Source organism: Suricata suricatta, chromosome 4, assembly GCF_006229205.1.
Source record: "Suricata suricatta isolate VVHF042 chromosome 4, meerkat_22Aug2017_6uvM2_HiC, whole genome shotgun sequence".
NCBI classification, from domain to species: domain Eukaryota; kingdom Metazoa; phylum Chordata; class Mammalia; order Carnivora; family Herpestidae; genus Suricata; species Suricata suricatta.
Genome location: NC_043703.1, coordinates 121320855 through 121345329, shown reverse-complemented (window position 1 = coordinate 121345329; position 24475 = coordinate 121320855). Strand labels below are relative to the sequence as shown.

General features: G+C 37.8%; 1 protein-coding gene and 1 non-coding gene across 4 annotated transcripts in view; one reads left to right on the top strand and one right to left on the bottom strand.

Moving 5' to 3' along the window:
• The window catches only part of CTNNA2 (catenin alpha 2), a 1129701-nt gene that overhangs the window by 971313 nt on the left and 133913 nt on the right, over positions 1-24475 (bottom strand). For all 3 annotated transcript variants that reach the window (XM_029937693.1, XM_029937690.1, XM_029937691.1), the window contains exon 2: positions 63-169. In XM_029937693.1, coding sequence (XP_029793553.1) covers positions 63-164 — 102 coding nt within the window. In that variant the 5' untranslated portion in view covers positions 165-169. The remainder of the gene's footprint in view (positions 1-62; positions 170-24475) is intronic.
• LOC115290943 lies at positions 13360-13462 on the top strand. Its single transcript, XR_003908317.1, has one exon. It is a non-coding gene; the product is annotated as a U6 spliceosomal RNA (small nuclear RNA).

Below are 24475 nucleotides of genomic sequence, written 5' to 3'. Positions count from 1 at the left end.
GTTACAACATAATCACAATAGAAACATACACATGTAACAAAGTGTTTCAGATCATCTCTTACCTGTGTAACAAGGGGCTCCAAAAGCCTCTCCACTGTTAGCGTCCGAATTTCCAAACTTTTCGGATCCCATTTTAAAATGATAGGTGAAGTTGCCGAAGTCATGCTCCCTATAGAAACACACATTACTGGTAAGAAATAATGATTATTGAAATAATCTGTTACCTTGGGGTTTCAAGATAAATAGGACACCAAAATTCAGAACATACTTGAAGATCATATGTCTGTTTGAAACCTGTCAAATTAAAGATGGGAAATCAGAAGCAGGACGATATAAGGTGGTGATCTTGGAATCAGATTAAAAATCAAGAGCTCCTGAGGACATCTGTATACAGATACCGATCTGCTATGTTCTGGGAACGAGCTGGACTTTGACTCCAGGTAGTTTTTGGCTTCAAGGTAGAAAGAGCCAAGGTAGGCAACACTCGTGCCTCAAAATGACCCACGATGTGACCAAGGAACACAGAGGGTTATGGAAAAACTGAGAAAGGACACCAAAGTCAGCCTGGAAAATCCACAAAGATTTTCGGGAAGCACAGTAAATATACCATGATCACCAGATGAGGGAATCTCTGTCATAACTAATGGTGACCTTCTTTTCTTCCCATCAGAACTGGCCACTGAGGATATTATACTCCTTGTAGCAGCTGAGTTTCATTCTCTTAAAGAGGAAAGCTATTTTGCAAACTGAGTGATGATGGTTTTGAAAATTAGCTTGCTGCTATATACATGCTCTCTGATTACTCACTGCATTTACATTCTTGTCCCATAAAATTAGTGTCTGATAAGGTTATTTATTTCATTCTAAAACAATCCTCTCCTACCTAAGAACCACTGATGTGCGGATAGCAGCCTCCCACATATCAAGCACAAAATATGGCCCTGGCCTCAACAGAGTAAATTATACATTCTATCAGGGGTGTGTTTCTCAATGAGAAACTGACTGCTCTTTGCTGAATATATTTCGACAACTAACAACTGGACAAGCAACCTGAGGATATACAAACTAAATCCAAATCATTTGCTTTAATACTACCATAAATCACCCTGTTCGTAGCTCTTCTGTTCTTGTGAATCAATGTCCCCACTCCATTCCCTCCTTATAAATCAATGAAGATGATTATTTCTATTAAAATTAACACTACAAAGAAGGCCTATCACAATAGACACATGCCTCTTTACTGCTACAGCAAATACACCCAACAAATTTGCTTCACAGGGAAAAAAAGACAAAGATACTGTGTGCTGGTATTTTACCTCTCTCCAAATGCCAAGTTTTAAATAAACCAAGCACAGCGATCCAACCATATAGGCAGATTTAGATTTGTGTTCCTTCACAACAACAATAGTTGGCACAGATAAGCGGTCTGTCCTCCAAAAACCTAAAAACACTTTACACATTTCCCATTCACACTACCAACTGCCAAATGGTAGCTCTGACATGCATGGAATTCTGTTGCCGGGCAGCACACCTTCTCGTGCTGTGGAAGGATGAAGATGCCAGATGCTTTCTACCTGCACGTGGTACCGCTGGCCCTACTGAGGGCAGATCTACCTAAAGGATCTTTGTCCAGTATTTAAAACACAGTTTTTGCAAGTTTCTGGAGAAGTTCCCTGAAAGTGTTTTTCAAGCTCTGATGGAAGAATAAGCAGCAAAATTATGATGATGCACAAGGAAGTCCTATAAGGAAAGCTGAATAACTAGTAGTTGAAGTCATTTTAACACAATTGTGAAAGGTACTGGGTAGGTCTGCGTAGAGAATCGCCATTTGTTACATGAACATGCTTGTGTGTATAAGCTGGCAGACAAAGCAAAGTGCATAAAATCTTTTACAGATAATCTAATGCAAAACTAGAAAGACATGATATTCAAAAAAATGCTGAGGTGAGAAACAGAAATGCTAGGACAAGCACATCAGAGACACTAGCATGCATCAGGCAGAAATGGGAGACACTGAACAAAGACCTCAAGCCAACTGTAAGCCAAGAAGCAGAGTTCGAGCCTTCAGTCCTGAAGGTCGCATAGCCCTTATAAATCTAACCATGAAAAGACAAGAGTTGCTGGGTAAATCACTTGACTTAATTTATTCCTTCGGAGAGTAATTTTTCAGTCACCTCTTGTGACACAGGTAAGACTCAATAGCAAAAGGCAAGGAAAGGTTATATGGTGTTAATTTGTTGAAGAGGAAAACCTAGTCTTGCAAACTTTAAATGGTGTCTTCCCAGCCACTAAGCTTTTGATATGGTTTCAACTAAGACTAGGAATTCTGTCTCTACCCTATGATATTTTCATAATTTGGCTTAATATCCAAATTACCAAGGACCAAGCATGAGGGATGGGCACTGTAAAAATCTCTTCCTCATAACCCAGGATATCTAAGATATCTATTGATATCTAAGAATCTCATTGAATTGCCTCTAAGAAGCATGCTAGCCTCAAGCCAGCTATTGAGCATGAGAGAGAGAAAGGTAAGGAGCTCCTTTGGTTGCACAACTTGAGCTGGTATATTCCTTGCATCCTGTCGATTTTAGAAGACAAGTTTCTGTCCTGCTTTTTGGGGCACACACTTGACTGCTTTCTAACACACTAGGCCTTGTACCAGAAACATTTTCCCCATCAAAGCCCTCAGCTAATTGAAATTGCATAAAAACAAAACAAAAAATGATCCCATTCTTGGCTAATGATAATAAACTTAGTTTTCTAGATTCAACTATTGATGATCTTCCCTTTCAGTGCTAGTAAGGAGGGAAGATGACACAGAAAAGACAAATAGTCACACAATCTCTAGAGCTCAGAAATGGGGTAATTACAGTCAGTAAATAGAAATGACAGTGTGTGACCTCCCCAACAAGCATACAAAGATGGCTGACCATTAACCAAGAGAGTCATTCCACATGTGCTTTCACAGAAAGGCAAAAAACAAATAAACAAACAACCCCCCCCCCAAAAAACCACATAGGCTTTGAAGGTAAATCAAATGATTATTCAGTAAATAGTCAATCCCCCTCCATTCCTCACCTCGATGAAATGAGAATGCCTCCCCACTTCACTGATATTGGGCTTTGGGCAATGCAATGTTAGGAAATATGATGCGAATCGACCTTTGAAATATGTTTGTGTGGTTAGACTTGACCTCTTGTGCTGCTGTCTCCTGTGATGAGAGTCACATATAGCCCACTGGTCCTACAATGTAAGAGAGACATATGGACCAAACCTGAATCCAAGCTGCGGATGGAAACATGACCAGCTGAGCCAAGTCTGGTCAGACAGCTGCCAATCAGCCCACAGACACAGGACCAAGAATTAAATGCTTACTTTTGTATATCACTGATATGTATGTCATTCACTGTTATTTAACAACAGCTAACAGAATGATGGCTAATAGACCTTTGTTTGAACTGAAACCTTACAATTTATCAACTCTGTGATTTTTGTCCAAATTACTTACCCTTCCGGAGTTTCAGTTTCGTCAAATGAAAAATCAGGGTAAGTGTTTTATAGGTTTATTGTGAGGATTAAATAACTTAATGGATAACATTTCTGGAAATATTATTACTGTTATATTTTCCAAATGTTAAGTATTTTTTCTGGCAATTTCTTATCTCTAGGAGGAATATGGGAGCACCCATTAAAAATAAAGATCCAGAGGTGCCTGGGTGGCTCAGTTGGTTAAGCGTCCAATTCTTGGTTTTGGCTCAGGTCATGATCTCTTGGTTTCATGCATTGGAACCCTGCATCGGGCTCTGTGCTGACAATGCAGAGCCTGCTTGGGATTCTCTCTCTCCCTGTCACTCTGCCCCTCCCCGCTCATGCTGTCTCTGTCTCTCTCAGAAAAAAATGAATAAATTAAAAAAAATAGGGATCTAGATGGACTCTCCTCTGAGTGGAACAACCAAACTGACCCAAATAAAAAGACAAGAAAACAAATGGGCTGTATATTCACACACACGAGCTTTTTATCTTTCCAAGGATGGAACGACACACTGTCTCCAATACACAATACACATCTGTACCATTAATGTAGTCTATTTTGCCCACAAACGAGATTCTAAGTAAAGCAAATGCATGTTTTCAATGCTTTAAATTCAAAGGAAAAAATATAACATTTATTTTACTTGCTACTGCTAAGGAGACTTAGAACACTGATGGGTCATGTAGAAGAGTAAAAACCAGGGGCTGTAACAAAAGTCAGCAAGATTGCCTTCTTTCATACATCAGGATTTTATAAGCCCAAGAACAAGCTCTTAGCAATTTATTTAATCTCTGAGATGATTTTTTTCTTGAAAAGTATCAAAATATCAAATTGTGTATCCCTGAAAGGTACTAACATGGTCTGTAGTATCTTAGATGATTTCAGACTCTCTCCAGGGGGGTAAAGACGAGATGGGGGCCAGGATGCTAGAAGCCATTAGTCACTCACCACAGGAAAAGCAAAACCTGACTAAAAGAAAAGCCAGGGGAAAACGAGGTTCCTTACAAATAGCTAAGGGTCAAGTGCTTTGTTTCTTTGGACAGTGTCCTGATAAATTTCCTTGAGGTTGCTTATTCCAGGGAATGCATTCAAATGGCAAATATGTTAATGGAGTGTATCATTCAGGGCAGAGATTCCCCTTTCTAGGCACTACTGGAAAATGTCTTTTGAACTCTCTGCCTCACCTTTCTGAGTTCTCACCATTCCTACTCCTGTTGTTTTGCAAAGCCATGGTCCAGGACGCTTTCCAGTTGTCCAGGAGGCCACCCAACCTGTCTCCCTCCATAGAGCTCCAACTTCAGATTCTCTTCACAAATCTGTGTCTGCAATGTGGGCTCCACTGCCAACAAACTCTCTGAGGCTTTATTAGCTGACAGGCTAGTTTTGGTTCACAGGCAAATTGAAAAGAAGTTAATGACTAATACTGGAGTTTATTCACCTATTCCACACATATGATGTTGAATCAATTGCTTAACCTAAGCTTCAGTTCCATCACTGTAAATTAAGGATGGTACTATCCTTGCATAATTCATGAATTTGTTCTGGAAATCAGTGAAATAATTGCATATGGACAATGTGCTGGATTTACTTCTTTATATGCTGTCTGTGTGAATACCCAGTTCAAGATGTCCATTGGGGTGGGGACCCATGGAGACCCTGAAAGGCAAGATGCTTGAAAATAAAGCTTTGTTAAGAAAGTAAAAGATATGAAAATGAGAGAATTTTCTAAATTTTCTTAGCATTTTAAGAATTAAGCCTAGAAACACTGAATCATGCTGCTACTTTCATGATTAATAACAATACTGGTTAGGGGCACCTGGGTGGCTTAGTCTGTTAGGTGTCTGACTTGGGCTCAGGTCGTGATCTTGCAGTTCTTGAGTTCAAGCCCCACATCCCGCTCTGTGCCGACAGCTCAGAGCCTGGAGCCTGCTTTGGATTCTGTGTCTCCCTCTCTCTCTGCCCCTCCCCCACCACATTCTCTCGCTCTCCCTCTCAAAAATAAATAAACATTTAAAAATTTTTTAAATAACAATACTGGCTAAGGACCTGGCATTACTATTACCTCTCATTTATAGATAGGAAAACTGAAGTATAAAATAGTTGAGAAAGTTGTCCAAGTTCACAAAATTTGTACTTCAACTGCCTGGCTTTAGCGTCTGTGTTTACAACCACCATGTCTCATTGCTTCTAAAGAATTACTAGCCTTAATTTAATGCCAACATCACTATGGGATTTCTGAACTAGGGAGGCAGATGGAGGTATGGAGAAAAATGGAAAAGCCAGGAGCTAGCTTCTCTGGAAAATAAGACAGGGGAATAGAAGTGACAAAAAGGAAATGTTACTTAAGGAAAACACAAATGGCAGAAATGGCCCTGATACACGTGTGGCGCCCAATGGAAGTATGGCTGCACTTTCTGGTGAGACAAAGCAGGTCCTGAGTTCAGTTTCCTCCAGATATTTTTGGTATCTTGGGGCAAGAATGGGATGCAGACAATGAAGCTAGTGAGCAACATAACACCCTGGCAAAGCCAATAAAAACCGTGTATGAGTCACACCAAGTAAACAGAATTTTGACCCCCGTGACCTTGGTCCTCTTGTGTTCCACTCGTGAGTAGGTTATATTACATGGCAAAGGGGACTTTGCTGACATAATTAGGGTCACTAATCACTGGATCTCAAAATAGGGAGATGATCCTGTATTTATCCAAATGGGTGCAATGTAAAGCTGAGCCCTTAAAAATAGTGTTCTCCTGGCTGGCAATTGGGTAAGAAAAGGAAGTCATGGAGATGTAGCACACAAGAATGTAGGTGACGCAGTTGAGGTGGAAGAGGATGGGGAGGTGGGACAAGAGGATGTCAGGTGGAGCAGAAAAGGCTGGCAGAGGGACTCACTTCACTGTTGCTAGCAGCAGCCACATGGAAAGCACAGAGGACTCCAGTTAAGTCTTGAGAGTTAGGCACTAAGAATGCACTGTGGCTGAAAGCCAGCAAGAAAATGAGGCCTCAGTACCACAGCCATCAGGCACTGAATTCAGCCAAAATCCTGAATAATGTTTGAAATGGACTCTTCCCTGGCACCTCCAGTGAGGAACACAGCCCGTCAACACCCTGGTTTCAGTCTTTGTGAGATGCTAAGCAGAGAACCCCACCAAGTCCACTTGGGCTTCTGACCTTCAGAGACTATCAAATATTAAATTTATGCTGATTTCAGCTGCTAAGTTTGTGGTAAGTTTTAATGGCAGCAATAATTGGTGGTTCTCAAATTTGTGTGTGATCACAACCAACTGGAGGGCATGCTCAAACACAAACTGCTAGGACCTCTCCAGAGAGTTTTTAATTCCTCAGGTCTCAGGTGGGACTGAGAATTTACATTTTGGAAGAGGATATTCTTAACAAGTTACAACACTTCCCGATGAGGCTGATGCTAATGGTTCAGGAATCGCACTTTGAGAACCAATGTTGTAAACACAGACCATAGTCATGTTTGCCAACCGAGGAACAGCGATCTAGAATACATGAGCTATCTCTGTGGAGGCTCCAGGATCAGTAATAATACCACCTCTTTTATTATTACAATTATCACCTTAATTTTTGTTGTTATTACGCTTTCTAAAAGGTATTTACACTTTTTTGGGATCCAATGCCTTGAAATGATTCTCAACAGGAAAGTAGAAGGTCATATTTAAATCACACATGGTTGGGGTACCTCGGTGACTCAGTCAGCTTGAGTGAGTGACTCTTGATTTTCACTTGTGTCATGATCCCAGGGTTGGGGGACTGAGCTCCACATCTGGCTCCATGCTGCGTGTAGATCCTGCATGAGACACTCTCCCTCTCACACTTTCTCTGTCTCTCTTTCTCCTGCTCCTTTATCTGGCTCAAGCTCTCTCTCTCTCCCTTTGTCCCTCCCCTGGCATGAGCTCTCTATCAGTCACACATGGTTTTTCAAACAGGTACCAATTTCCAATCTTCCCAAGAGTTCCAATAGTCCCCCCTGGCACCTTTCCCTGCTACAATCACTGCCATCCTAGTGATCACTGTGAAGAATCTAAAATAACAGTAGGAGAGAGTCATCCCCACTCAGTTCACCAGAAGCAGAAAAAAAGTTCAAGGAATACTTGCTTAGAGTAGAATAAATGTTTCCCAAAAAAGTTCCTAAATAATTTTAGTTATTTGAAAGCTATAAAATATGCCTTCCAAACATTTTATCTGAAACACAATAGTAGTTCTAATTTCCTGTTGTTAATAAAAACAGCTGCAATATCCAAGTACCCTCTTGTAAGAGCGTTTTAGGCTTTTGGGTTTTTTTTTTTCTGGAGTTGAGAAGAATATGTGGGTATGGAAATACCACAGGCAGGGCTACAAGTTGAGAAATAAAGACAGAGAAGGATATCTGATAACCTTTCAACTATCCCTAGAAAGTACAAGTCACACTGATTCCCACCAGAAGGTACTCTGCTGTGATGGATGGAAGTGGAGAAGAGGGTGTATTGGTACCAGGTGGTGCCCTGTGTAGAAATGGCCTGGCCTAGTGGTTCCATCATGGAAAAGATTTGCTTCTTATCTGCTGTCTCTTATGTCATAACCATTCAAAGCCCTGGCTCAGTGAACTGAGAGATGACCCAAGATGCACGTCAGCTGCAATTACAGGATCCATTACCATTTTTATTCAAAACAGAAGTGATATGTAATTCTTTGCTCTTTGCAGTTATCTGGGGAGTGAGGTAGTTATCTCTGATACCCTCAAACCAAAGTTGAAGACTACCTTTCAGTATTATGGTATCTGTTAAGACATCCATACTTTTTAGCAAAACATTTAACAAAAGGAATGCTAGTGAACAAAAATATCATTTGAATAATTTCAAAAGGCTATAGTAACACTCTATGTTTAAGCATAAATGCCTACTAAAGGCTACTTTAATATTTTTTGAAAATAGTATTATATTCTCCTCAGAGCCTATTATTTCTTCTACCCAAATAAACAAAATTTCACCAAAAAGGAAGGAATATGAAGGAAGGTTCACAGCCTCCAGACTTTCAGGATCAGAAGTTTAGACTAGTAATATATAGCCTAGAGTCTGCTGATTAAAAAAGAAATAACCATGTCCATATCTTACTGAAATGGGTTTTTATACTTACAATAGCATACTTATAAAATTTAAAACTATGTGCCAACTTAATAGAAATTCACTACTCCTGGAGTGCTAACAGAAAGTCAGTACTTTGAAATTCAAAATGAAAACTGGTATCTGTCAAATTCATTTCCTTGCTTTTCATGACATTCACAGTCTCATCATTTAAATTCATTTTGGAGCATAAAGAAACTCAATTGACTCCTAAATTATGGTTTGTTTTCCATTTGGGTCTAAAAATATGTGATGTGCAGGTAGGCAATGCTCCTCTGTATGCTCTGTTAGGTTTCCAAAAGTCCCAATAAGGACTCAGTTTTTCTAAACAAAATATACTTGACCACAAGAGAACATTTTTCTACCTATTATCATTTAGCAATGCTGAAATTCAAATTTGGGAAGTAGATTCCAAACACTGAGAATAAGACTATAAATATTTTAGATAACATATTTTGGGGAAGTATCTTTATAGTCCACAAGTAACTTCAAATTGTTTATTAGGAACACAACTTTTGGTGATTAATTCACTCTATGTCCTTCTTACCTCCTGTAATTTAAAATTCTGCATATAATGATTATATAACTCCAATCTTTACCAGAATCTCAACATTTCAGATTTAGAGAAAAATAATCATCAAATTGCTCTTTTTAACTTCAGTCTCTTTAATATAATTCAGTCCAACTAATTATTTAATACATTCCTTTTCTAGAAGACAAAACGATTGCTTAATTCTCATTCCAAACAAACCTCAAGATCTCTTTGTAGCACAGCTTGGCACTCTACTTTCCGATCGTGGCCTATTGGATCTTATTTCTTTAACAAAAATCTGTTTCCATCAGGTTTGGGTCACATTATAACAAGCATGCTGCTTCCGGAAGTCCCCACCTAGGACTACCTTTTTCTCATCACCCAACATCCAAATATTGACCTCCTCCCACTCATCTGCATAACGTCTACACTGCTACTGTGTTTGCAGTCAGCAACAGAGGATTGTAAGTTTTTCTAATGTGGCTCATTGTTAAGAAAAGGACATCAGTTTTACATAACCCACTTGATTATAAATTCATTAGGGCAAACTCAAATCAAGATTTTACTTCTTTTCTATCATCTGTAGAATAATATCATCTGTTGGGTCAGTGTCCTACAAAAATGTTTGATTAAGTATACACATATAAAATAAGATTCAAATAATTTTCTCAAGTATCAATTTTTAATCTTTTTGATAGTGGAGTCCATTTCCTAGAGAAAAATATCTTTTAGACATAGTTTTAGAGATATTCTTTACTCAGTACTTACTAGCAACCAAAATAAAGCAATATTTTGGTATTGTTTAGAAAATATTACTTCTTATTCAGGATTCTTTAATTTACATATTAAAATAGATAGTTCAGTGGTTATTTTAACTAGTTTTTAATCATTATGCTTTAAAACTGGGTGCTATTTTTGTTTAGAAAAAACTTGGGCTTCCTTCATAAAAATAGGGAGGTCTGCTTTGATACTTCATTCATTGCCAAATTCCACATGAGGAATTGCTTGGAAAGGACTTAGAAGCTCTGTACATTGGACCACAGTACCTTTTGGGCAGTCTTTCTTCTTTTCACCAACCCAAATTGCCTTTTGTCCCCAAGGCCTTGTGACTTTTCCTTTCTCTGAATTCCATCAGTATTCCATCTAATTAGAATGGTCACTACATAACATTTAATTTGAACACAAATTCCCTTGTCTTTTTCTCTATTTGCTTTACATAAATGCTGTCCTCTTTAATACACTCAGGGACCAGGATTCTGTCCCTTTCACAATGTTTAGCAGAGTGCTGGGTATTTAGTACAAATGTTATGATGATTTGTGGGCTTGATCCTTTGCCAACTTCAAGCCTCACAATCACACACACACAAAAGATGACTAGTTAAAATGCAATACTACTGCTCTTTTGTAGAGTTTTTCAACTGAGAGCATACTACTTTAGATGTCACTTATCTGAATGACTAAACAAAAAGTGGTTTTCATTTCTCAAAATGCCTTCAATATTCCAGAAAAGAGGTTAAATCCCACATGTCCCTCCTTCTTTCAATTGTTTATCCATCCAACCATTCGCTCATTGACTGCATGTGTCCTAACCACCTAATAAGTTCAAGGCCCAGACAGGTGCTTCCAGAAACACCAAGGTGTTTCAGACTTGCTTAATGCTCATTGGTGAGATGAGAATTGCTCTGCTTCATAGGTTGTAAAAACAGGAAGTATTCAAAAGAGAGGAGGGCTGAGAGGTTCAGCTGAAGATGAGATTCTGCCAGACTATGATATTCCCATTTCCACAGGACACACAGATCAGTTGCAAGAGAAGTAACCAGCATCACCTTCAAATGCTGCATGTGTCCATGGAGCAATATTGAGTAGTTTTTGCAGTGGAAAAATGGGGAAAGAGTCTTTTGATTTGCTGCCAGAAAATGCTAGAAACAAAATGAACCAGATTATGAAAAAGCATCCCAATAACCCAAGAATGAAATAAAGAAAACAGAGTAATCATAATATTAAGCTATAATACAAAAAATAAATGGAGCTATTTAGATAAGAGTAATTTTAAATTGCTAAGTGATTTAAGAATATTTAGTAGAGCGCCTGGCTGGCTCAGTTGGTTAAGTATCCAGCTCTTGGTTTCAGCTCAAGCCATGATCTCAAGGTTGTGAGTTCAAGACTGGCATTGGGCTCTGTGCTCGCAATGCAGAGCCGCTCCGATTCTCCCTCTTTCTCTATCTTTGCCTCTTCCCCTTTCTCTCTCTCTCTCTCTCTCTCTCTCTCTCTCCCCCTCGCTTCCCCCTTCCCTCCCTTTCTCTCTCTCAAAATAAACTTTAAAAGTACTTAAGAACTTGTATTTTTTAAAGCAAACTCTAGTGAGTTGCTATAACTTATGTTAAAAGTCAAAGTTAAAACTGCACAAGTGCTAGTGAGTTAATAAAGAATTAAGTTGCAGAAGCTTAGAGAGAAATGAAGCCTCCCACTCCTGCCTTTTTATGTCCCCCAAGTTGAAGTGGCTTATTCTCCAAGTCTAATGTCAACAGGCCCTGTTGGGCCTCCAGCGGCAGCTACAGTAAATGGGAGAGAGTTCACCTGTTTTTATCCTTGCCCCTTTCTATTGAATTGCTAATCTTGAAAAGTGGTAACACAGTGTAGTCATTGTATTTACTTAGTTGTTTGTTTTGTTTTGTTTCGTTTTGTTTTTCTGCAAGGATTCATATTTGAGCACCTGTCATACTGAGGTATATTCCCCCTAGTAAATCATCTTATTACATCTGTTGGTAAAAAAAATCATATGTGAAAAACAGAAACAATAAACCATGTTTCTTTCTGGTCATCGGTGGCATTTAACCATGTGCTTATAAGCCAAAAAATCATCTCGGGTGATATGCTTTTGTAAATACAAAGATAAAATGTAAAATGGTGTTTAGGAAATGCATATGAGTTTCTGTTAATTCTGTACATTTCAAAGTAGTACTTACTCCTTCCCATTCAATTCATAATTTCACAACAGATTTCATTGGAGACTCCTGGCCCCTAGCTAAAGTTTAGTATCAGGATTTGTAGTTTTTTGTTCCTCTCATCAAATCCTGGTGTGCTGGACTGAATGGGAACCCTTGATCCCTGGGAGAGACAAGATGTGTGCACGAGGTGTGAGGTCACTGGTACTCGCGAAGCACTCACTCAGAAGTTATTAGGCACTTCCCGAACACCACCTAATGCTATCTTCTCACTTCTGTGTGGTCAGTATGATCACATCCCAATTTTACAGCACAAGATGGCAGTCATTTTTCCAAGGTTGATGGAATTTAACCAAGATCTGTTCCAAATCTGTGGGGTTTCCCCCAACATGCAATGCAACTTCCCTAGGTTAAATACTTTACTTTTCAGGTAGTAAGTCTCAAGGGGCAGACAAGGTAACAAAATAAATGGTTTCAAGTAGCTTCACAGAAATATATGGTTAATAAATCCCAAATGGATCATATAAAGTAACTAAAGTATTTGGGGAACATTCCTGATCTTTCAGTTTGTCAGAGAACACTAGATCTTTCTAACATGCATCTCCGGGTGCCACTCTCAGGACATAAGTGGACTGATAATAAATCGGATCTAATGTGGCAGTTGTTTCATGCATATTCCAAACATCTTCATCAAATAACTGAATACGGGTGAGTATCAGCCACTTCCTTCTGAGGTGACCAGAATCACCCCAGGCAGACAGCTGCAAGCTATTCAACATATTTTTCCAATATCAACTCCTTCCCAATTGCCTTATTGTAAGATGGGATTTGTTTCCTCTCTCCCACAACTCATCTTTTCCTGTCTTCTAAGACTTCACCCCTACAATCACAACCTCTCTTTAAATCATCAATTTATCTCCTTCTTCTGGTTCCTTCAACCTAGTGGGAAAGTCTTATCCAAGTAAAAAACTAAATCAAACTCTTTTCAAACCAGAAAACAAGCAAACAAAAACCTCCATCATACTCTTCTGTTGACATTTTATACTTCCTGTCCCCTTACAGCCTGGCTTCTGGAGAGAGTGGTCTATGATCCTTTTTCTACATTCTCACTACCCACCTATTTCCCATCCCACAACAATCTGGCTACTGCCCTCACCATTCCACTGAAATTAGCCTTGCAGAGTTACAAATGATCTTCTAGTTGCTTAGTTCAATGGACACTATGTGCTTCTCCAGCTTATATACTAAAATTGGAAAGATGGGGAGAAGATTATCATGGTCTCTGGACAAGAATAATAAGCAAATTCATGCAGTGCTTCATATTTTTATAGTAGGAACTCATTTTGTTATATATAGACATATCTGAATATAGAGAATATATTTGCATATAGAAAAAGTAGAAAGATACACATCAAAAATTTAGCAGTAGTTATGCTGGGTGATGAAATTTAGGGCAATTCTTAAATTATGTATATACATATATGTATATATATATTTCACCATATATATGTGTGTATATATACATATATATTTCAATGTATCTAATGAGTTTTCTTATCTAAATAAAAATAAATATATCACCTCAAAAATTCAGTGACCCTTTCTCAGTTCTTACCTTATTTGACCTCTCAGCAATATTTGACAATATTACTATTGTTCTCTTTCTTTGGCTTAAAGGACACCACTTTCCACTGCTCTTCCTCTACCAACTTGGCATCTTGTTCTTAGCCTCTCCCTCTTCTATGCATAGTGTCTGGGTAGCCTCAATCATGTCAGTGGCTTACATGATGCTAAAAACTCCCAAATCTACTTCTCTGAGTTCTAGCCTTCTATATGCCATTATTTACTAGGTTTCCAAAAAATCCAAAGTGAACTCATCCTCTTTATCCCCATATGACTATATCCTATAGTCATATGTCAATGAACAGAACCAATATCAATCTAGCTTGTCAAAAATGGAGAAGACATTTTTTATTCCTTTCCTTTCTCTTACCTCCTACATCAAATCACCACTGCTTTCATCAAGGCTGTCATTATTTCTTCTTTAGGGTTATTGAAACAACCTCTTGACTGTCACATTGGTCTCAGTCTTAGCCTCCCCAATCCCTTCTCTATTCTGCAGTCTTAGTGGTTTTTCTGAAATATAAATTACATCACGTCACTCTATGTTGAAAAGCCTCTGATGACTCTCTTCGCCCAAGGGTAAAGTTCCAATTATATTTACTGTCCTCGGGTAGAGAATTATTACTCAGCATTCATCCACCTTACATCTTCAGTCTTTGTGAACTCTACATTTGGTGAACTGCTAGCAATTCTCCAAACATTCCATATTCTCTGACACCTCTCAGCATTTGCCCATGTTACTCCATCTACAAAAAAAAAAAAGCCTTTTCCCTGTTTTCTTAACTTGATTTACTCTCAGTTATCCTTTGAGACTCAGCTCGGGCTTCATTTGTTGACCCATTCAGACCACACTTGCTCTCAGAGTGGTTCCCTCTACTGTGGTATAAATTACATTCTATTTTATTTATTCACTCATTTGTCTCTTTCATAGTAGAATGTTGAGATCCTTGAGGCAAGGACTGTGAATTTAATTTTTTTTGAATGTACACAAAAGTAAACAATTGGCATAAAAATGGCAACCACTTCCCAGCTGATGTGATGAGAAGATACAAAGCAAGGTCTCTTGAACAAATTTACTCATAAGATATTACAGTGTCATTCTTCAAAAGTCACTGAAGTAAATATAAGTGCATCTAAGGGTATTTGTTCAACCCCTGTACTGACAACTTAAAGAGCTCAAAATTCAGGAAGAGCTCTAAGAAAAAAAAATCAGAACTTGAATTAGAGCCATTTTTACTGACAAGCATAAGGCCTTTTAAGCTGGCACTTTGCTGCAGGAATGACATGATGTAATGCCGGGAACACAGCAAACGAAGTGAGAAAAACAGTTTCTAGTTATATCTTTACTTTCCAACCACCCAAATGATTCTCTTGGCAAATCACCTGCTTCATCTGAAACTGTGAGGCAGCACCTTTACAAGCCTGAAAGAACCAGATGGTCTTCTGTATTCCCTTCAGCACTAAAATAAATAATTATAACATTTCCATGAGCATGCTTTTCAACACATTATTTTCAGTTCTTATAATACAAACCAGATAATATCCTAACTATATATGATTATTGGGGTACTTATTTAAGTAAGGAGTCCCTTAAGGACTACCAAGTAAGATTTGTTGACTAAATTTAAATAATGTCTTTTGCACACTGGTATTACTGATCTCACAAGAGAAGGGCATGGCTCTACATTGGCTCTTCAATACTAGAGAGAAATTACTGGTCACCAATGAACCTTGGTCCAAAGTCTTCCCTTTCATCTGACCAAAGACAGGCATGCACAAAATGGCCTCAAGTAACACTGAAGACAGAACTATATTTAATTTTGAAGACAATAAGGTAAATACTACATTTCACATACATCTTCCTCCACTAACCCTCAAAACTTACTCTTCTTTCTCTTAAACAATCTCAATTCATTGAAATAATGGGTATACACAGGTTTGTGTTACAGTTGGATCTTTCTCCAGCCCAGGGAAGAGAATTATAATTATTCCATGGCAATTATGTGGAATTCCACATCACTGGAATTTCCAATTTGCCATTTCTTAGTTCAAGTTTGGGTTTGTCCCTAAATGAGATCGGGCAGCAAGTCAGCTGGGGATTTCTGGGAAAGATTTTCCTGGAGAATAGGCAGACATATTATTCTTCCCTGTGCACTACGTGACACTATGGCATCCATTTGTGACAATGAGGGGACAGCATGGCAACAGGATTAGAGAGTAGAAAGAAGAAAGGTACTTTGTTTTTTTGTGACACGAATGCATTTAAATAGCCAAGATTGAAACCATCCTGTCTTTAGAAACAGTGGATACGATTTCATATTTGCAGCCAAAACCCTTCCGACTGAAAAAATACCGTGTTCTCAAATAGCATTCCTTGTTTTGAAATCTGTAGGCTTGAGATACATATGAAGGGGTTGGCAAATTATAACCTGGAAGCTAAATCTGCCCACCAACTACTTTTTAAATAAAGTTTTACTGGAACACAGCCACTCTTTCCTTGTATTGTCTGTGGTTGCTTTCCTGCTACAACAGCAGAGTTGAGTAGTTGTAACAGAGACGGTAGAGCCCACAAAACTGAAAATATTTAGTGTCTGGCTCTTCACAGAAAAGTCTGCCAGCCTATGATCTGTGCCAGCAGATCTCAACTGGGGGCTGTACCACCCAGAAATGTTTTCCAGGGACCATTTTGGATGTCCTGATCGTTGTGAAGTTGTACAGGATCGGGGCTTAACATTGTGCAACGTTAAAATCCTACATGACAAACCATATCCACACCCGAAATGCCCATAGAGGATCCTGTTGAGAAATACTCACTATGATAACTGTTAACTGTGTGCCACATCTTGGGTCACATGAATTGCACTAAAGTACAATGCAACTACCACTTCAAGTTTGAAGGATTCACCTCCACAGGTGAGTAGCAAACTAAAAGCATAGTACTGAGCACACTATCGATCCTTATTAGACATTTATTGATTAATGAGAGGAAACATATTTATCATTATTTGGGGGATGTTCTTTTAAATTAGAATTTTCCATTTTGGAAAATTGTTTAAATGCAAACACTACATTCCAAGTTCTGTTCTAAAATTCAGATTGGCTGTGCACACAATTTTTATTGAATCATATTTTATTTTATACCCATGAATTTTTAAGTGCTCTTTACTTTCAATTTTACAGAGTGATTATAATTTCTTTGGAATTCCTTTTAAATTAAGCAGTATTTTATAAATAATGATAATTATTCTAATTTCTGCTTTAATAAAAAGGCCTTAAAATATTTTATCTAAAGGGACTAAATAAGCCTCACTATAGTACAGAGATCTAAACTTGAAAGAAAAACATATGCATCTGAAACCACTGGAATTGTTTCACAATCAAGAAATATATAATCTTAACTATATAGTCAGCCAAAACATGAAAATTATAGGGGTTTTAAAATGCATAAACTGCATCTATAAAAACAATTCAAGGGATATAAAACAAATATATCCTCAGTGGCATATATCACAAGTCCTGTATATCATAACTCACCTAAAATTGTCATTTCAATCAAGAGACTGCAAAACTAACAACTAGGTGGAAAACCAGCCTAAAGTACTGCTTCAGTAAAACCGGAAGAATGAAGAAGTGGCTCAGACCTTTAGGAAATAACCAAGTGGCACTTCAACCTTTCATATTTGAACCACTTGGGATTTTTCTCTTGCTTTACAAAGTATATAAGGCAGTATGATGAAGGCATCAAGGTGCTCTATACTTTATGTGTTGCAAATATTATCCCAGTTTACTAAATCCTTTCATGGTATTTGTGAGTTAGGATTTCCTGTATATTTATAAAACAAAACAACTAAAGCTCTTCTATTCAATTAAGAATTCCACCAACTTCCCTACTATCTAAAATAGTTGCTTTGGGGACACCTACGTGGCTCAGTCAGTTAAGCATCTGACTTTAGCACAGGTCATGATCTCATGGTTCATGGGTTTGAGCCCCACATTGAGCTCTGTGCTGACAGCTCAGAGCCTGGAGCTTGCTTTGGATTCTCTCTCTCTCTCTCTCTCTCTCTCTCTCTCTAGCCCTACCCTGCTTGTGCTCTCTCTCAAAAATAAAAAAAAAAACTTAAAAAAATTAAAATGGTTGCATTATCAGAAAAATGAACCCAGACCACTTTCTTATACCATACACAAAAACTCAATTTGGATGCAAGACCTAAATGTAAGATAGGAAGCCATCAAAATCCTCATGGAGAAAGCAGGCAAAAACCTCTTTGGCCTTGGCCTCAGCAACTTCTTACTCAACACATCTCCACAGGCAAGGAAAACAAAAGCAAAAATGACCTACTGGGACCTCCCCAAAATAAAAGCTTCTGGAGAGCTTCTGCACAGCAAAGGAAACAATCAGCAAAACTAAAAGGCAATTGAAGGAATGGGAGAAGATATTTGCAAATGACATATCTGATAAAGGGTTAGTATCTAAAATCTATAAAGAACTTACCAACTCAACACCCAAAAAAACAAATAATCCAGTAAAGAAATGGGCAAAAGACATGAATAGACACTTATCCAAAGAAGACATCTAGATGGCCAACCGACACATGAAAAATGCTCAATATCACTCATCATACGGGAAATACAAATCAAAACCATGATGAGATACCACCTCACACCTGTCAGAATGGCTAATATTAACAACTCAGGCAATAACAGATGTTGGAGAGGATGCATAGAGAGAAGATCTCTTTTGCACTGCTGGTGGAAATGCAAACTGGTGTAGCCATTCTGGAAAACAGTATGGAGGTTCCTCAAAAAATTAAAAGTAGAACTACCCTATGACTCAGCAATTGCACTACTAGTTATTTATCCAAGGGATTCAGATATGCTGTTTCGAAGGGACACATGCACCCCAATGTTTATAGCAGCACTATCAACAATAGCCAAAGTATAGAAAGAGCCCAAATGTCCATCAATGAATGAATGGATACAGAAGATATGGTATATACAATGGAGGATTATTTGGCAAGCAAAAAGTATGAAATATTGCCATTTGCAATTACTTGGATGGAATTAAAGGGTATTATGCTAAGAGAAATTAGTCTGTCAGAGAAAGACAAATATCATATGACTTCACTCATGTGAGAACTTTAAGACACAGAACAGATGAACATAAGGGAAGGGAAGCAAAAATAATATAAAAACAGGGAGGGGGACAAAACATAAGAGACTCTTAAATATGGAGAACAAACAGAGGGTTACTGGAGACGTTGTGGGAGGGGAGATGGACTAAATAAAATGATTGTTGCAATATATGCTAACTAACTTGGATGTAAATTAAAAATAAATAAATAAATAAAATGGTTGCATTGTATACATGAAACTGATTTGCTATGTAGCAACGCCCCAGTTAGACAGCAAATATTGCTAAGGTATCTCTGCTTTGTAGACATGCAGTGGTTCTGAGACACCGAACAGCGGGAAGTCATTTTGGATTAGACCCCAAGGATGAACGACTCTACACACACACACAAAGTGTAAAACAGTCCTCTCCTGGGTGTATAGGACACTGTTCCTAACAGTATGGAGATGGCAGACAGAATACACACAGGACCACACAGCCAGGGAAACAAAACTATTTGGCTGACAGAAATTTTAAAAGCAAAATTAGGAGACAACGCTTAAGGCAAATAACATTATGAGCACAGCATATGGGAAGAAAGGCAAGCCTCCAAAATGAATATGCTTATAGGGAATACTGAGAAATTCACCAGAGAAATTCAAGGCCCTGATAAAATGCAGCAGCAAAAAAAATAAAACAACCCTCTGCCATGGGACAAAAGAGGATCCCACAATTTGGATGAAAAGAACGCAACCAGAAAGACAGCCTTCAAGCTTGCACAATGAAGGATTTGATAATTTTTCAGTGAAATAAAAATTGTTACCGACGGGCACCTGGTGGCTCAGCTGCCTAAGCGTCCAGCTCTTGGTTTCGGCTCAGCTCATGATCTCAGGGTTCCTGAGTTTGAGTCCCACCTTGGGCTTCACGCTGACAGCACAGAGCTTGCTTGGGATTCTCTGTCCCCCCACCTCTCTCTGCCCCTCCCCCATGTACACTCTATGTCTCTGTTTCTCTCAAAAATAAATAAACTTTAAAAATTTAAAAGGAATTATTACCCAAATATACTAGATCAGTCACACTTTGTTGCATATCCGTGTGTATAGCTCAATGTACATAATTCTCAGCTCAGTGACAAACTCAGCTATCGCCCCACTCCATACACACAAAACCCTTGGTTCTAGAAAGAAACTGAAGACCTACTCATGTTGCACTGTCTAACGTGTATGCCTGGAACCAGAGGTTCCTCTGTCACCACTACAACCAAGCCTGTAATACCCAAAGGAGGCAAACGCTGGTTAACTAAACACCACTTTTCGACTAGACTTTGAATCACACAAAATGATTCATCATAATTGGGAAGGAATTAGAAAATACAGAGAGGGGAAACTATCTCAAATTCCACTCTTAACACTTCGGTGTATGTTTCCTGACAGATTGTTTGTTTCTGTGTTTTATACTATGTATATTGAAAGGTTATTTTCTTTTAAACTGGGTCCAGCATGTGCACTGTTTTAAGCAACCTGTTTTGTGCCCAAGATCAAAACATTTGAAAGAGCATCTGTACAATTTTGGGAACAAATACTCTTCACTCTCCCACATAAAGGGCTGTTTTGAGGGTAAGCTGGTACTGTACTTTTTGAATTTAAAAAAAAATCTAAAAAGGTAAGAATCATACTGTGAAACTGAAGAAAATAAAATTAATAAAGAAGTTGGTGCCCGTGGAAAATAGTAAGTCAGAAGTCAGCTAAAAGCTCTGGAAGACAATTTCCACCAGAGATAATAGCTTGACAACAAATTAAGTAATATTCGTGGTTAAAATGAAAAGTCAGCAGGCAAAATCTGAACTGCTTCTATGGAACAAAAAATAATTCAGTGTGGACCATTCGTAAGAGAAATGTTAGTAATTCTTTAGAAGCACAAGGATTTAGATTTTCAATAAAAATTTTATAAAGAAAAAAATCCCTTTGTTCCACAATTAACATATTCATCAACTTTAAGCAACAACATCAATTTTAGATTAAAAATTTTAAATGTGTTTTGAAATAGGAAAACCTAGGTCAAAAAATCAACTAAGTTGCACAAGGACTTCTCAAGAATGACTTAAAAATCATGAATATTCTATTTTTAATAGATAATTCTATAGAAATATACAATCTATTCAGCAAAGAATTCATCGTTAGATATGATAACATCTTTAGGATTTGGCACAGTGTCAAGGCTATTCAACGAAGAGTATGTTTCCCCTCATTAAGTATGATGTCTGTATTGAACAACATGTTTCTAAGACATTGACTGTCAAAAACCTTGAAAAAGAAATGTTAACACTCTGATAATGTGTAAACACTAAATAAACTAACAATATACTCTAAAAATAAAGCATCGATTGAATATGTTTGGACCAGGAGTTACTTATGTGAAAAATTTCTAAATCCACTTGAAGCACAAAAGATTAACTGTCAAAATATGTTACAGTAAAATCCCATTTTAATACCAACAATGGGAAAATGAGACTTAATAGAGAAGTGCCAGGATACAACAAGGCGGTGGGGGTGACCACATGTATATGAAGACAGAACTCAACCTGTGATGTAATTGCAGTTGGGATGTAACCAGGCCCGAAATAGCAAAACTGCACTTTATCTGTTCAACCAGACTTGTCATACACCCACGGGAAATGTGTTTCTAGGAGGAGGCGGCAGGCAATAATGTACTGGGTATTCACAGAATGATAATCATCTCAAAAAATTCCCTTAAAGTAGCTCAGAGAACATGGATGTGTAACCTTAGTACTGTGCGTGTCAAACCCTCCTGGAATATTCCAAATGACTATGGAGCTCCTGAACTCCTTAGATTCACATGCTAACTTGTTTTTGTGACTTGAAGCAAATGGAAAGCCATTGCTGAAATAATTAAGAACCACAGGCTTACTAGAGTTGGAAGAAATCTGTTTTTTTGAAATAACACATTATTTGATGGCAAAACCATCTATATCTTTAGAAGCAAGTTTGTAACTCTTCCCTTCATGTTTGAGTGGTTATGTCATACAATAAGTCCAAAATACATTCCCAGAGCTGCAGCCCCCAAAATGTTTAGCACAGAATCAGTTCTGAAGAGAAACTTACACAGAAGGTAAGAGCCAGGGATGGGAGACCTTGGAAAATCTACATCTAAACTACACATCTTTATTAAACTCAGAATCATGTTCATGATCTATGTAAAAATTATTAAACATGTAGGAGTTTTATTTATATAATGTTTGTATAATATTCTGGAAAACTTCCTTACATAATCATCTCTCTCTCTCTCTGCCCCCACCTTACACTTCTCCATTTATCCCACCTTTCACCAGAGAGCCATTGTTCTAAACTACAATCCACTGGTGTATTCGGTCCTTCAGCAATTTGCCATCACCTCCTACCATGCAACACTGCTCAGCACCTAACCCTGCTTAGCTGCCACACTGACCCTCATACCCTCCATTGTACTTTTCAGGTTCATAGCAATTTCCCACACCTTCCATAAGTCTTCAGGACTCCAATACACACACATACATGCCACAAACTCAATACCCCTAGGACACATGTGCCCACCTTAAATATATAGGGTTATACGCAACTGTGCCCTCTGTGCAGCTCTCTCTTGCCCAGCAAACACCCACTGCTCTTTCATGCCTCAACAAAAGCATGTTGGTTTCTGCCTTCTGTGTTTCTTCGTTTCACACACCACGCTAGGTAGGGATGTGAGTGCAATGCGCAACAACTTATTCTTTAATTATGTACTTATGTGTCCTTCCCTCAAATAGGCGAGTCTCTTTCATCTTCACACTCGCAGTGCCAAACACAGTGCCTGATATACAGGAGACTTTTAAATTAATATATCTGTTAAATCCATAATTTGGTATACATGTATTTATGAACTTGAAAAACCCATTTCTGTTTATTCTGCATTTATATATGGTTATAAATTAGAAAATGATGCAAGCCTAATCACTTCCATTTCTTGGAAGATGACAGAATTTTCCACTATACAAAAAATAAGACACAATCCTTATGCCATGACCATTTATATTTTGCAGATACTTAGAAAAAGATAAGTAGAAGACCATATGCATTTTACGTTAGTTGTATAGTAATATTGGGTGAATATTGATAACTTTAGAGTTTTAAGGAAATGTGTAATATTTAATTAGGTACATTTTAATTTTTTTTATTAAGACTCTTCTAAGAACACTTTTAAGTGTACAATAAAATTGAGAGGGAGGAACAGGGATTTCCCATATATCCCTTGCCCCCACCTATGCATAGGCTTTCCCATTATCAACAACATTCCCAAGAATGGTGCATTTTTCTTTTACCAATGATGAAACTACACTGACATATCATAATAACCCAATGTATATAGCTTACCTTACATTCTATGAGCTTGGACAAATGTATAAGGACATATAACTTTATAACTTTCATTATAAGATCATTCAGAGTACTTTCACTGCCCTAAAAATTCTGTGCTTCACCTAGTCTACTCTTTCCCTTCCCTACATCCTACCCCACCCCCAGCAATCACTGGCATTTTTATTGATTCCACAGTTTTGCCTTTTATATAATGTCATATAGTTGAAATAATATAATATGTAGTCTTTTCAGATGGGTTTCTTTCACTTAGCAATATGCATTTAAGTTTCCTCCATGTTTTCATCATGGCTTGATAGGTTATTTCCTTTTAGCTGAATACTATTCTATTGTCTGGATGTATCACAGTTTGTTTATCCATTCATTTATTGAAGGAAACCCTGGTTACTTCCAAGGTTTTACAATTTTAAATAAAGCTGTCATAAACATCCTTGTGCAGGTTTTTATGTAGATAAGTTTTCAACTCCTCTGAGTAAATACTAAGAAGTGCAGTAGCCAAATCATATGGTGAGAGTAGGCTTAGATTTGTAAGAAACTACTGGACTGTGTTTCAAAATGACTTACCATTTTGCAATTCCATCAGCAATAAATGAGAGTTCCCACTGATCCACATCCTCACCAGCATTTGGTGTTTTCAGTTTCCCAGGTTTGGACCATATTAATAGCTGTGTACCAGTATGTCACTGTTGTCTCAATTTGATTTCCCTGATGACATACGATGTGGAGCATCTTTCAATAAATTCATCCACTATCTGCACGGTTTCTTTGATGAATGTCTATTAAAGTCTTTGGCCTATTTTTTGTTTGGGTTATTTGTTTCCTTAGGATTGAACTTTAAGGGATCTTGGTATATTTTGGATAATAGCCTTTTATCAGATCTGTGTTCTGTAAATATTTTCTCCCAGTCTATGAAATGTCTTCTAATTCTCTTAATACTGTCTTTTGCAGATACGTTTTAAAATTTAATGTAGTCCAGATTAGTTCTTTCTTTCATGGATTGTGCCTCTGATGTCATACCTAAAAAGACATCACCATACCCAATGTCATCTAGGTTTACTTCTATGTTCTATTCCAGGAGTTTTATAGTTTTGTGTTTAAGGCCTATAATTCATATTGAGTTTTTATAAAGGGTATAAAGTTTTTTTCTAAATTAATATGTTTTAATTTTTGCATGTGATGTCCAGTTCTACCACCATTT